We start from the raw sequence: 16,045 nt of genomic DNA on the forward strand, positions 1-16,045 counted from the left end.
GAAGTGACATGTATATTATATATATATTGAGAGAAACTCAAGTATGATCAATACAAATAAAAATTAAAATACAAAATGAACAATCATTTATATGAATAGCAAACACCTTAGGTAAGATGATATGATGTTTCACTGCATCAACATGAAATGAAAAGGAACCCTTTCTTAGTTTAAACATATTTATTTATAGTGGATTGGGAAGTTTTGCAACTTATATTAATCCCTTTCCACTTTGCGGGTGCGAGTGCTGCCTTGTAGCGGCATTAGCCTGCTCTTTTTCTAAAATCTACAAGGGTGTCTTTAACGTGCAAGAGATATGGCTCTCTCTTACCACGGGTCAGCCAATTTATCGTCCCCTTCCGACGGACAATCATCGCTACTGTCTTATATAGGAAAATAATGGAATATGTCAGGTAAAAGTAATAAATCATTCTCTATGAACTAGACACATGTATATAATTGATTGATTGTTGGTTGCTTAACATTCAGTGGCAAATATTTCATGCATGTTCAGGACGATGTATATAAGTATACAGTTTAAATAGACATTTAAAGAACAGAATGTAGTACATGTATATAGCACAGTTACACTAACAACAAAATACCTGTAAACTCTTCGAGTCATGTGATAGGGATCTGTTCAGCGGTCTGAAATGAAAGAAAAAATATATCACTGGTTCATTTGTAACAAGAACATATGTAGCACTTTATTTGTAGCACTATCTCTGGAGAAAAAAAATAGTTCATTAGTATCCTTGGAGCATTACTGAATACCGGTTTTTTTTTGGGGGGGGGGGGGGGGGCAATCTTAAATATCACTCTATATATCTGCGTATAGGACCTTATAACATAATTTTAATGCATGTAAGATGTAAAATTAAATAATTTGTTAACATTTATCTTTAAAGAAATATCTGTGCATTCAGATCAATGAAAGCATATATACAGTTCTTTTTATATTGTTCAATTCATATCTGAGTATACAATTAAAGTAACATTTCAAATTAAAAGTTGTTCAAGTTTTACTAAGGTTCTTTTGAGAAACAACATGTACCAACTAAATATTTTAGAAAAGGTAAAGAAATTATTATAGATCAATAACAATTTACAGTGACTTGACTGTTAGTGTTGCTGTCCACCAATTGCAACTCATTCAAAATTTTGACCAAATTGCAATTTGTTTTATTAAACCAAATTGTTCAACTGGTCAGAATATTGAACAAACTGTTCAGTCAAAATGTGAAAGTGCAAGGTGATAAAACTTACTTACAATCCAATAAGACTTTTTTTTTTTTACTTTTTTTAATTCAATAAGACTTTAACTCCACTTTAATGATGATGTGACAAAATTAGCCTATCAGTTTGTATAGGTATATTATAGTCATTTCCATGCTGAAGGAACTGTTATTATTTTGAATTGCTATAAAAATGTCTGATTCTTATGCATATAGAATACTTTTAGAAAGAAAAACTATATGCTTAAAATTAGTTTGGACATTTTTATAGCAATTCAAAATAATAACAGTTCCTTCAGCATGGAAATGACTATAATATACCTATACAAACTGATAGACTGATTATGTCACTACATCATTAAAGTGGAGTTAAAGTCTTATAGGATTGTAAGTATGTTTTATTTTATGACTTTCATGACTTGGCTGTGGTTTTTCTACAGCAGTTAGTTCAAATTTCTGACCAGTTGATCAATTTGATTTTGTAAAACAAATTGCAATTTGGTCAGAATTTTGAGCAAGTTACAATTGGTGGAGAGCAACACTAACAGTCAAGTCACTGTAATTAATCAAAGAGCTGAAAGCTCTGAAGAAAAATGACGCCACTGTCTCTAATATTGGGATAGTTTTTATGCAAGTCTTGATTTTCACATACCGTAATTAGTTTAACAATGCAACATGTCTCGTAAGCATATAATTGATATTCGTATATGTGTGTGTGTGTGAAGTGAAGGCGACAACTGGCTGTTTTTTAAGACAAATGAATAGGTCAAGACTACCTGAATTGTACAAATAAATACCGTAGAAAGGCTTGTATATTTCTCACTGGTACATAGTCTGAATCCGGGTCCGTTCGCGCCCACTCATGTTCGCCCCTTTCACTTTCACACCCTACATGTTCGCACCCAATCTTAATTGGTTTTGTGTTTAATAACTCTGTAAGCAAGTGTTTTCTTATAAGTATAATTGTTGTCATTGTCTCAAAATAAAGTGAGACAGCATTTTATTTTTGTGTTGAATAAATCTTAATCATGTTTTAGATAGCGTATTGTTAAAAATTATAATAATCCTTTCTAAATAAAGTGGTATTTTGTCAACGTTTTATTTTGTGTTGAATAACTCTTAATCATGTTTTGTTGGTGTATTGCTATAACTTTGTTTCATTGACTTCTTTCAAAATGAAGTGAGATTCTGACTATGTTTTTTTCTGTGTGTTGAATAAATTTTATCATGTTTTGGTTATAATAGTGGATTGCTATATTTTGGTTCCTATATTTTATTGTTTCGTTGTTTCAGATCAAAGGGACCAAGCTGTTAAAAACAATTATCTTTTGTGTTTTTCCTTAAAAATCTTCAATGTTTTACTCATACCAAGCTATAAATACATTCAGTATTTACACCAATGCAATTTAAAACAACAATCATGATTTTCCAATTATTCAACTTGAATTTAAATTAAAATTAGGCGCGAATGAGTAGAGTGCAAACGGACCTTGGGTGCGAACGTGCGAGGTGCGAACGTGTAGGGTGCGAAAGTGTATTGGGCGCGAACAGACCTGATACCACATAGTCTGAACCCCCTTCTCCCACAAAATATTAAGTAAATAATCTTTTTGTTACTGTTATCAAAGGTCTAATGAAACTCAGGTAATTTCAAACATTTGTCAAAGAATTCTAGTCAAACCGGCACCTGGTTAAATTGGCACCTGGACAAATCAGCACCTGGTTAAATCGACACCTGATTTAGTCAATTCGTCACCCATGTTAAATATAAATTTTAACAGTATTTTAAGCAAAAAGAGTAAAAAATAAGTAAGGGGTTGCCAGAATTTTTTTCAGTATTTAAGCAAAAAGAGTTAAATACTAACTTTCACATTTTTGGGTGTTCATGTACATTTTGTATATATTTATTTTTCTCAACTTAATGACTTTTTTGGTGTATTTTTAATGATATATATATGATTAGTCAAAATAATTATTACGTCTGGCAAGGCTTTTTTAATTTTATTCTGGGACACCTTTCTATGACCGCAAGGCTATGTTAATTTTTTTCTGGGACGCCTTCCTACGAACTTCATAGGAAGACATCACAGAAAAAAAATAAAATAGCCTTGCCAGACGTCATAATTATTTGGACTAATACATGAGATATTGGATATGTGTTTATGCATTATTTAAACCAGTTGAGCATTTTACAGGATTGTTTGTTTAATGCTTTTTAAACTTTACTGAAAAAAAACCACCTTAAATTTGCTTATTATTTGGCATGAAAGTTTGATTTATTGAAAGGGACTCATAGTTTTCCATTTTATTTTAATAATTGTCTAATTGTTAAAACAACAGCTTGGGTAAGGGCTTCGTTGTTTACCTTTATACACAACAACATATTCACTATGTACTTGGTAACAGTTATTAATTAATTGAATAGAAAATATTATAACAAATATTATTGGATGCCGAATTGACGTCAAATAGGTGCCGATTTGACTAGATGCCAATTTAACCAGGTGCCGACTTGACTTGTACGTTTCAATTCCTCTGCGATCGTTTGCGGTATTTTCTTGAGAAAAACCTATTTTCCATCATTAAAGACAAGGACGTATAACTAACATATATAATATACGTCCTTGTCAAAGAGAAGAAGAAACTGCTTGAAAATGATTCTGGAACGCTTCATGATTGTTAAAATAAGTTAAATTCACTCAAAAAACTATTTTAAAACTTGCGATGTTTAAACAGGAAGTTTCAAAAGCACGTGTAAAAGAAGAAATTAACCGGTGAAAGTGGAAATCCGTACATAACAGATATCACTATAGTACGACTTTGAAAGCAAAACAGTTCCATCCTTTTGTAAAACAGTCTTTAATATACCTATCACATTAATGTTTGAAGGGTCTTAAGCTTATTCAAACCATAAACGGAATGAACAATAACCGATTACGTTTTGTAGTTTACAAATTCTAAACTGGTTCCCGTCAAACTACAACACTTTGTTCGAGTGTAGTGGAATACAAGCAGAAACCAGTTAGTTTGTAAACTGGTTCCTGGCTGATTACTACACAATGACCTCTCATGCATAATGATAACACAAGCAAATTCCAGTTTGTATAGAAAATAGTAAATACGAAACCAAGCGCGGTAGGCAGAGAAATGTAATGAAGTTCAGGTCGCCAGTAATGGAACAATGACTGCGTCATTTTCCAAAAACTATCTTGTGTATGAAATTCAGTGTTTCTCATTAAAAGATATACAAAGTTAAGCTGGGCCATAATATATTGATATTAGTATAATAGTCTCAGAGTTAAGCAACTTTAATCAATATTTTGAAACAATCCATATACATTTGTATATATAAATTATATGGAATCCGATGGATAAATCTGTTGTAGAGTTGTCACTGACTCAGACGTACTTATAAATTATATGGAATTATATACACCAATCAATTAGATGTAACCAAAAGTGTGTTAATGTGAATATAATAGAAACTATATACATGATATATAAACAGTTTCTACTTTATAACATGTTTTTTTTATTAAATGGCGTTATTTTTTCATTATCATGATTATTGTATATGTTCAATACATAAATTAAACTTTAATTATGATGAAATTTATCCTTTTAATATAAAAACAATAAGTCTTATAATGATTGATTGTATGATTTATAAGACATTACATCACAAACAAAAAGGAGAAATTAAGTGTTAACTAGTTGTATGAAGGGAAACAACTCTAATTAATTTTTAATGATTAGATAAATCTATTTTCTAGGCCTACATAGTACTTATACTGGTCAAGTTTTTAATATTCTAAAGCTTAAAATGCATTTAAAATTGATCAATCTAGGTCCAGCCATGTTCTAATGTAAAGTAGTATCAAACTACAAATGTACTTTAATAAGTGCCACTGTGGACCATTAAGTTAGACTGGCCTTAATTCAGCGTAAATAACTCCTTTTTAATAGTGGGGTTAGTTCTAGTTTGAGTCAAACTGTTCGACACAGGGACAGAGAACACAATAAGTACTTGGACAGGCTATAAAGTGTGAAGCATTCAGATGTCTTAAGTTAGTTGGTAAAAAATAGGTTGAATTGGTGGAATGTGGGGTCTGTTTGTATGGAACTATTTGGCTGTAGGGGAATTTTCTATTTTCGTGCTTGGAATCCTTATTCAAAAAGTTTTTGATTGACTGTTAACAAAAGACCTTATCACTATGGTATCCGGTCGTTCCGGCCCCAAGCCGATCCAGCCCCAAGTCAATCCGGCACAACGTCGATCCCGCTCCACGTCGATCCGGCCCCAGGTCGATCCGGCCCCATAATAAAATATGAATAAACTATATTCACTATATGGAGGAATTTGTGACAAATTTGAACAGTATATATAAACGTAATCATTAGTCTATAATTGGTTTGTTTATTCAACATTTGTCTGATGATTGTGAACTAAGGTAATGCCACTCGTAATCACTTAATTCAATCAAATCCTGATTAATTAAAGTTACGTAATCAACAAGGTGTTTATAATTTGATCTTTTGTTTGGTGTATATAATAATAATTAATTGTGTTTTTATTTCAGGTAACATCAGAGGTTTCTATATAACACTTTTTTTTTTGTAATATCCAATATAGTCAATATCTTTTAAGTTTGTATGTATCAGCTTGGGGATCGGCTTGTACCGTTGTGTACAAATGTATGTAACTATTTGTTATTACACAAGACGAAAGACTTGTTAGGATCACAGTCAATTGAAAGAAAATGCTAATTACTGCTGATTAATGTTGATGTCTGAATTCTTTTTATATATGTTTTAATATAATTATACCCAATAATCTGGAAAAAAATCTTGTACACCTTTTACATTATAATAAAAATCATAAACATTTATGAATTACAATTAATATACTGTATATCTTTATTTTTATTCCTTATCCTTATAAATATTTTTTTGGGGGGCCGAATTGACTGTACATATGGGCCGGATTGACGTGGGACGGATCGACTTGGGCCGGATCGACGTGGGGCTGGATCGACCCGAAAGCTCACTATTTGGAAGTCCGCAAATTTTGACAAAATTCTGCGCCACTTGAACTTTTGATACCATACAACAATCTCTTTTCCATTGTGGTGTCAGATATATTCCATTGTGACATAACATTCACAGGAATCTTTATGTTTATCATTTCCAGTAATGTCTGACAAATAGAGATAAGGTATATAAACATCCTCCTGTATATCCTCCTCTCGTGGGTTTTCTGTGATAATGCATTATAACGTCACACTTACAATTGGAAATAAGAATTCATATGACATATAGGAAAACATTTGATCTAACCATACATTTGTGAGACATCTTTTTCTTCTTCTTTAGGTTTCTAGCGATCCTTCAATTATTGAAGATTATTTGCCGGGCGTCGACTATAAAATTTATAATTTACATTTTAGCAGGGAAAAAAAAAAAATCAAAAATAACAATATAAATAAAAAACAAAATAACGTATGTACATTCAAAAAAAAAAATTTTGATAAAACTATATACATTTGATAACAGAATAGTTAGGGATAGAATATGGGGATGAGAGCAGATTCTGTGATCATACTCTTAAATCCCTCTACTGTACTGCATGATACTATTTATTGTGGCAGATAGTTCCAATTTATAATTGTTCGTGGATAAAAAGAATATTTATAACTGTCTTCAGATGTTTGTATTTGCCTAAATGAGTGCGGATTGCTATGTCTGGTTCTATTGTCTAGTGGTATCAAAAGGTTATGTGTAGGGACTGCAACAATTTCATGAATAATTTTGTAGAAGAAAACAAGTCTGTAACGTAAGCGCCTAATTGCGAGTGGGTACCAATTTAGGTCTGTCATCATTTCAGTAACTGAGCTGGTGTTATGGAAGCGATTGCATGAGAAGCGTGCTGCTCTTCTCTGAACTTTTTCGATTTGTGTAATTTGCTGTTTTTGATGTGGATCCCAGATTGTTGAGCAGTACTCTAATTTTGGTCGGACAAGAGCTTTATATGCATGTGCTTTAACTTTTGGAGAGGCTATTTTTAGGTTTCTACGAATAAATCCAAGGGACTGATTTGCTTTTGATGTCATGTTATCTATATGTTTGTCCCATTTTAAATTTGATTGAAGAGTTAGGCCTAAATATTTTGTAGAGTCAACTTTTTCTAGAGAGTGATTGTGTAATTTATAAGTGAAGTCTAAAGGTTTGCGTTTTTGAGTTACACTGAGAATGTTGCACTTATCAGGATGAAAATGCATGAGCCAGTCCTGCTCCCACCTGCCAGCCGCTTCTAAGTCAGACTATCTTAATGTGCTATGTTCAATATATTCTGCCAAATCGTTAATGAAGATTAAAAATAAAATTGGACCAAGCACTGTGCCTTGAGGTACCCCAGATGTTACAGGTATTTTATTTGATGTTTCACCTTCAAGGACTACAGTTTGTGTTCTGTTTGTTAAGAAATCTTGAATCCAATGATATGCATTGCAATTTATACCGTAGAAACCAATTTTGTACATGAGGTGGTGATGTGAAACTTTATCAAATGTTCTAATAGTTTGCAGCAGATGCAAGTCAATGATATTGGGCGATATTTTATTGGATCGTGTTTGTCGCCTTTTTTGAATGCTGGACATACACTTGCGTGACGCCAGTCATCTGGGATCTTTCCAGAGTTGAGTGATGATTGGAATATGATTGTTAAGATGGGAGTGATGGATGATTTACACTCTTTTAAAATTTTACCATGGATGAGATCAGGCCCAGCTGCTTTGTTGATGTTAATGTTATTTAGAAGTTTTTCTATGCCCTGTTGTTGTATTTTAATATCAGGCATTTGTGGATGTTTACTGGCGCCCTTATCTGGTATTGGGTCATCTGTTACAGGTGTGAATGATTTTTTGATCTGTTCATTTAGAATGTTAGCTTTCGCTTTTGAGTCAGATGTAAGTGAGCCCTCTTTTTGGAGTGGTGGTATATTAGAGCTTTCAGACTTTTGTGTTTTTATATAACTGAACAGATTTTTTGGGAAGCTCTTTGATATGGTAGTAGTGTTGTCATCAACTGGTATACCACATATCATATTTTCAATATAATTCCAATAAGATATTCTTTGTTGTTTTTGTATATCATGTTTTAATTTTTTGAGTTGGTCTAGTTTCCCCTTGCCTTTCAATTTGTACTTTTGATATTTTTTCTTATACTTTTTCATTTGTCGTCTAATACTGTCTGTTATCCATGGTAAATTTTTGCTGTTTCTCATCATTTTCTGGGGTATGTTCTCAGTGATAGTGTTTTGTAATGAGTTTTTAAATGTTAACCAAAGAGTGTTTGTATCTTCACTATCTTTTTTATATACGATCTTTTGATATATTTCATCGATATCCTCTTTTATTTTTTGCCAGTTTGCATTTTTATATTTGTATACTTTACGTGGCTCGGTTTGGCAACTTTTTAATGAAAGTAAACATTCTATATATACAATATCATGGTCTGCCTCCCCTAATGGTGGCATGGTTTCAGTTTTTTCAATGATGGCCGGATAATTTGTTAACACAAGATCTAAAATTTTGTCATTTCGAGTTGGTATGTTTACGACTTGTGCTAATGGATGGTCATTTATTATATCTAACAGTTGTTGATGTTGTTTTTGGTTTGCTTTTCCAGGGATGACGCTAGTTGTTTCCCAATTGATGTTTCCTAAATTAAAGTCCCCACCAATAATTATGGCTGACTTTGAGTTTGCGTTTATTCTGCTAATGGATTCATTTAGTAAATCTAAAGATGTATCATCATCTGGCTGAGGTCGATAATAAGCACCTATATAACATTTACGTGCATTTGATATCAATAGTTCTACCCATATCATTTCACATCCTGTGTCTAGTTCTTTGAGTTCTGTACATAAAAAATTATTTGATATAGCTATGAGTACGCCTCCATGACATTGTCCTTTTTTATTTGGTGGTCTATCTTTTCTAAAAACTGTGTAATGATCTTTTGAAAAATATTCATAAGAAGATGTTTTAGGGTCTAGCCAGGTTTCAGTACCTATTATGATATCAGGCTGTGTGGTATCGACCAAAATATCTACTTCTGGTTTTTTGTTCTTAATAGATTGAAAGTTGATATTTACTATTTTTAAAGGTCTGAGTAACTTATTTTGGGTATTTATACCTTTTTTGTTTTGTTTTCTGGTGTCCTTTTGTGATATTGGTGATGAACAAGCATGTGGCTGTCCAGGACTACCAATGTCGCTTAACAATGAAAAAGAATTGTTTGTGACTGATGATGATATGTCAGTATGGTTGAAGAATGAACTGCTAAAGTTTGGGAGTCCACATTTTAAACAATTCCAGGACAGGTTACTGTTGTCCATTATGTTATACATTGTTGTTTGCATACCTCCTTGGCAGTCTACATGGTACCAAGTTTTACAAGAGTCGCACTCTAGAGCTTTACATTTCCAAGTGACATTTTTGCCACATGAACCGCATGGCCAGCGTGGCATTCTAGGGCCTGGGTTGAGTTCTATTTGACCACTTAATAAAATTTTTAACAACAAGTGATGGTTTTTCAGAGTTGCATGTAATGCTTTATTGCAGCAGTGTATTTTGCATGAATGATATAGCCAGAAATACATGGATACAAATTTGTTCTCTGTAATGTTAATTTTTGGAACAAATAACAAAGCATGATGATCTTCAGTGTCTTTTGGGTAAGATTTGATAAAGGGTGATCTACCTGTAGTTTTGCCATTTTCTAATGACACAAACTTATGACATTTGTACAGTACAAAGATTTTTATTTAGTGTGAAAATTCCACCTATCAATTTCAGAATCTATATCTACCTGGCATCCTTTGAGGCTGTGTGGTCCACCTGAAATGAGTGTACTTGGCTGGATCGACTTGAAGCTGACCCCATTCTGAACTGTCGAAACTGCTACATGGACGCCGCCATTTGTAAACAACGTCTTGGTTACTTCGGCGTCTCGAAAGCGCTTCATTCCAAATCAGTAACTCTTTCTTCTGAAGGTTTAAAAGTAACTCAAAATGAAAACAAAGCTGAACGAACTAATTTAAACGTGTTTCTTTTTAAGATATGGAAGAGTGTCATGTCTCAGAAGTGCTACGTCTCCCAGTGATTCTTTATAAAATTTTAAGTTTTCTTCCTTGCAAAGCTTTAAACTCGTGTTCAAGGTAAATTAAATGCAATACACCAGTATATATTTTTTTATAAGTACAAGATAAGAATCATTTCACATTTGACATCTTACTGATGGTGGGTATTAGTTATCACAAGGACGTATAACTAACATATATAACTAATATACGTCCTTGGTTATCCGAAATATTTAACATTGTTCATGAGTGTATTTGTTATAGTGATGTTGCACCCTTTTATTTATCTTGTTATATGTTTTTGTCTTAGACTCAGATCAACCTCCGATCTATTCTTACATCTGTTCTTATAATCGATATCAAAGTCTGACGTTACTTTCTCAAATCATTATCCGATATTTCAGGATAAGAATGCCCTTTACCGTCAGGTGTCAATAGATTATTTCTGCGAACATCTGCGTAAAATTTGTAAAAATTCTACCGTGATTCGTCAAAATGTTCTTATCATTATTCTTCATAGGTCTCAAATAATTATCCAAATGGTGAAGTTGAAATCTTTCTTAGTAAATTTTCCGGACGCCATCACAAGTTTGTTGACCTTTATGGAATTACCGTTTCACAAATGATATCAGAGATGTTCCTTATGTCGCTACTTCAATCCCCTTCCCTTTTCATGAATGTAACCTACCGAAATAGACTATTTACTGGATTTGTATTAATATGAGCAACATGACGGGTGCCACATGTGGAGAAGGATCTGCTTAGCCTTAGGAAACACCTGAGATCAACCCCAGTATTTGGTGGGGTTCTATAATGTTGCTTAATCTTTTTACTATTATTTGTCTATTAGTCTTTTTCTTTTATCATTTTATAGCCATGGTCATGATGGTGCTGTCAGCTTATTTTCAATCTATAAGTTTGACTGCCCCTTTGGTATCTTTTGCCCCTCTCTCATATATCTAATGACTCTGTAGTTGGGCATGTGACATACCAGATTTCAAGCTGCCGTATTTTCTGGCAATGAAAATACAACCATACATGCCATATGAAATAAGAGACTGCAAGAGGGTTAGAAAACTATTTATTTAAAAACAAAAGCAGAAATGTTATACATTTATAAATCAAATTGTACATTTTAAAACCAATTTCTATACTCCTCTTCAAATGCAGTGAACAGGATTAATTAAATTGGATGAATGTTTATGCCACCCCCCCCCCCCCTTACAAGAGGGGGCATTAAGTTTTACCCTTGTCCCCTTGTCCTTCTAGATCTGTACATCCACCCGTCCCAAAATTGGTTTTTCGTTTTTTCTAACTTCAGTTTGCTCAACTAAATGTTTTGAAACTTATACATAATGCTTATTACCACAAACCACAGATCAAGTTCAAATTGTGTTGGCTTTACTTTTGCTGTTCTTGAGTTGACTAGCTACAAAAATGTAACAATTATTAAGGCCCTACCAAATGGCGTGTCGCTTTATGGTGATTAGTTCATCTGTCCATATGAAACAAATTGTGTCCGCTCTATATCTAGAGAACCGTTATGATTGCAAAGTTTATACTTGACATGTACCTATATTAACAGACACCTGGAGAGGATGTGTCATAATTTTTGTACAACTTCCTAGGTCAGAGGTTAAGATTTAAAACTTTTGTTCTAGTTGACGACCCCATGTCCTCTTGTAGAGTTCATGTCTGCTCCTTATCTTTAGAACTGTTATGATTTCAAAGTTGATGCTTGATATGTATATTAACGAACTCCAGAGGGTTTGTCATAATGTATGTACATCTTCCTAGGTCATAGGTCAAGGTAAAAAACTTTGGTTTCAGTTGACAACCCCATGTCCTATGGTTAAAATTGTGTCCACTCTTTATCCTGAGAACTGTAATAATTTCAAAGTTTATACTTGACATGTATATTAACCAACACCAGAGGGTGTGTCATAATGTATGTACAGCATCCTCAATGATCCTAGGTCAAAGTCAAGGTTAAAAACTTTGGTTTCAGTTAACAACCTCTTGTCCTATGGTAAAGATACAAATTTTTACCACATGGGCCTACAGAGATGGCTCTTATCTCAATGAAAGAGCCCAAATAACATTCAAGTTTAATATTTAAAAAAATTGATTTCAGAGTATGTAAAGTCTGGAGTGAGTATGCAGCAACTATTAAGAAAAAAAGAAAGAAAATAGAATGGATGTCATTAGAATGTGATGAAGAAGAGGGTCTGAACAGTAAAACAGAAAACTTGTCTGCCTTCATTGAGGTATTATTGTAAAAAGTGATAGATTTTATTAGAGGTTTTATGTTATGGCAGTGTTTATGGGTTTTTTTGTCAAACAGTGAACATTGTATAGATTTATTTTATATATTTATGCTTTCATTTATAGCAGATATTGTGTTAACTATTGATATCTAATTGTATAATGACCTAACATATTGAGTAGTTGACCACTAGTTTTCTAAGGAGTATGCAGCGGTTGGAAATATAAAATAACACTATGTTTTGTTTTAGTTGTTGTTCAAAACATTGATATTCACACTTGTTAGCTGAGCTAATTTTATATCAATTTTTCCAGTCAATCAGATATCACACAATTAAAAGGATACAGTTTAACTATATATATCTATAGATAATATTTAAAAAAAAATATATAATTGCACTTTTTTGTGGGAACCCAAAATATTTTGAAAAAAAGACTTTAATACTTTGTAATTTCCCATTGCAATATGCTGAATAGATCTAATGACTTGGGGAGGGTTCATTTTAAGTTTGTTAATGATTTTATTTAGATTGATAAATTTAACTTGGATTTATTGCATGTTTTGTGCATTTGTCATTTCAGCAACTATCTAGTGAACCAGATCATGTTTTAATGTTTTGTACATCCAGACTCTATGAAACTCCAGTCAGTTTACCATCATCTCATCCGACAAGGTTTCCACGCAATGCAAAGTGTGAAGCTGTCGAAGTTACCTCCTTCGTTGAAAAACTTTTACCAAAAATATGCCCAATGTTTGCATTAGTTGCAGATGGGGTTGTAGGTTTGTATATATTTGAATTATTAGGTGCTCTAATATAAAACACAATAGTAAATGTTCAAATTATTAAACATTTAAGAATGTTAAATACTGAATTTTTAAATTTACTAAACACATTTAATTGGATCTTAAAGCAGATTTCTTCAGATTATTTGTAGCGCATCAGTTTATGAAATATTATTGAAAGTTTTAACATAAACATGTAAACATAGAAAATATCAAATATGTATTGGATAAAATGAATTTGCAACTGTATAAAAAAAAATGAAGATAGAATAAACCTAACTGAAAAAAATATTTTTCTTTTGTGTATTTTTAAGTTGAATGTTTTGCCAAGAGTGAAGTCACATCTGGAGATTAGAAAATTTTCAGCTGGAGGTTTGGCCTCATTATCATATCATTTTAAGTTGATGTTTTCAGTGTTCATTTTGATAATAAAACTACAAATAAAATCCAGTTTTATAAAAATGTCCATATTTACATGTTTGTAATAAAGCTGTCTTTATTTTTGTAGTAACAGACCAAAAGACAAACAAGACATGTGAAATGGAAGACAGAGATGCTCTGACCCTTCTGTCAATACCAAAAATAGATGGTTTTGATATTTATACCTTTTATGTAGATATCTATATGTATGCCAACAGAATGGATGAAAGTGGCAGTGCAATATTCGAGGTTGACCAAGTCAGTACTGTGCCAGCTGACAAAGAAGTCAAGGCCATTCTTTTTTTCTGTGACGAGCCATTCTGTCCCCCTGAGATTGGCTATACCTTGTTACAGCACTATAAAAGTTGTGTGATTGCAGGAGGATATGTAGACAATTTCAATAGTAATAGGTAATTAATGATATCAGTTTTGATTAAAAGGATAATTTATGAATATATACAGGAAAAAGATGGGGGTCTTTAAAAAGATTTTGCATTCAATTTAGTCAAGAAACAAAAATATGATTGATGTTGATACAAACATTGGGTTATCATTTCATGTAAAATCAGTGTCTGTAAAATTCAACATAAACATTTAAGAGTTCCTGTATATATTTGAGGTTCATGAATATTTTTTTTACAAAGAAGTAGGTCGGTAAGGGCCAATATTGGCCTCAAATTTCAGGTTCATCTAATGAAAGATTTTTGACACTTTTTAAACACATAAGTGTCTATTTCAATTGATTTAATTAGTTTATATAAAAGATTTTAACTCATCTAGTCATTAAAAATGCTCCAAATCAAGCTTAAATATGAAAAATCTATCAAATATGCAAAAAAACTTTACTTTTCAGATGGTTTTTGTCAAAATGAAAGTGGCCGCATCCGTGTTCATCCTTAACCTTTATATATGTTATGTATTTTCATCTAATACAACTTACATTTCAATATTAGGAATGAACACAAATGCAGCCACTTTCATTTAAGACGGAAACCATCTAAAATTTAACTAAAATGCTAAAATTGTGAAGATTTCAGTCATTTAGCATGACTTAATGATGCTAGTACCCGAGATATGTGCATTGTATTGTAAAAAACAGCCCATATTTATGTCGCAGAAGCATTCTGCTTTATAATAAATAGATAAAAGATTACATTTTCAAAACTGCTATATTTTGGGGCCAAAAAAACTGAACCTACTCCTTTTTGCAATCATTGAAGCCATACAACTTGTTCTTGTAATTATGTTCTTACACTTACCGTAAGTGACAAAAATTCCTAAGCACTGACACATATTAAAAATGTACTAGCTTTTTTATTACTGTTCTTCATCTCAATGACACAATTAGGCCTGAAATACAGAGCTAGAGCTCACACCTCATTCCTTGCAAATTAGACATAAAGTTAAAGTTATTGAAAATGAAAATGAATCAGGCAACAGCACATCTTTCTATTCTGAATCTCACTAGTTCATTATCTAAGACAATAAAGTAAAATCAATTGAATTGCAGAGATAGGTCTTCAAAAATGGTCAAAAATTATTTACTAAAGAAACTTTAAAATCATAAATAAAAGTAGGTACCGTAATTATTTCAATATTAATTTTGATCTTCTTTTTTAGGAATTCTGAAGCCTCATTAATGTGTATTGCTCTCTGTGGTCCAAGGGTGCATGCTGCTTCTGTTATAATACGGGAAGAAGTCAACACAGCTCAAGAAGTGGATAAAATCATCAAAAAACTTAAAGATTGTAACATTCCTGAAGAAAATAGTTTTGCTTTTATGTTTGCTTGTATTGGAAGAGGAAAGGGACATTTCAAAGGATCTGAAAATGTAGAGTCAAGTGTTTTTAAGAAATATTTCCCTAAAACACCTTTATTTGGATTTTTCGGAAATGGAGAAGTTGGATTTGAACATTTAAATAAATATGAAGAAAACATTAACACTGAAAAGGTATCATCAGAGATCCCTAACAAACCTCTTCCAAAACTATACCATGCATACACAACAATTATTTGCTTGGTGTCAATTAATTAAATTTAATTAAAACAAAAATCTTTTAAATATACCAGTACGGGATTGTACAGTAAGGTATGCTTTTTATCCCTAATGTATTTACACCGCAGGTGATTAAGTAATGATCTCCATCTGTCTGAAAATAGTCAATACTCTCTGAGACCATTTGACATAAAGCATTCATA

General features: G+C 32.3%; 2 protein-coding genes across 2 annotated transcripts in view; one reads left to right on the forward strand and one right to left on the reverse strand.

Annotated features, from left to right (window-relative positions):
- LOC139520821 (interaptin-like) overlaps positions 1 to 10,260 on the reverse strand; it is a 31,104-nt gene extending 20,844 nt beyond the window's left edge. Inside the window, exons 1-2 of the mRNA XM_071313793.1 lie at positions 10,107 to 10,260; positions 606 to 648 (exon numbers count right to left, since the gene is read on the reverse strand). Of these exons, the coding sequence (XP_071169894.1) occupies positions 606 to 648; positions 10,107 to 10,180 (117 nt within the window). The 5' untranslated portion in view covers positions 10,181 to 10,260. The remainder of the gene's footprint in view (positions 1 to 605; positions 649 to 10,106) is intronic.
- A 28-nt stretch (positions 10,261 to 10,288) lies between these two features.
- Positions 10,289 to 16,045, forward strand: LOC139520822 (F-box only protein 22-like). Its single transcript, XM_071313794.1, has 5 exons — positions 10,289 to 10,455; positions 12,512 to 12,644; positions 13,225 to 13,423; positions 13,935 to 14,256; positions 15,467 to 16,045. Exons 1-5 carry the CDS (start codon positions 10,358 to 10,360, stop codon positions 15,879 to 15,881), a joined length of 1,167 nt encoding a protein of 388 aa, XP_071169895.1. The 5' UTR covers positions 10,289 to 10,357; the 3' UTR covers positions 15,882 to 16,045.

The sequence above is a fragment of the Mytilus edulis genome, chromosome 4, assembly GCF_963676685.1.
Source record: "Mytilus edulis chromosome 4, xbMytEdul2.2, whole genome shotgun sequence".
NCBI lineage: Eukaryota > Metazoa > Mollusca > Bivalvia > Mytilida > Mytilidae > Mytilus > Mytilus edulis.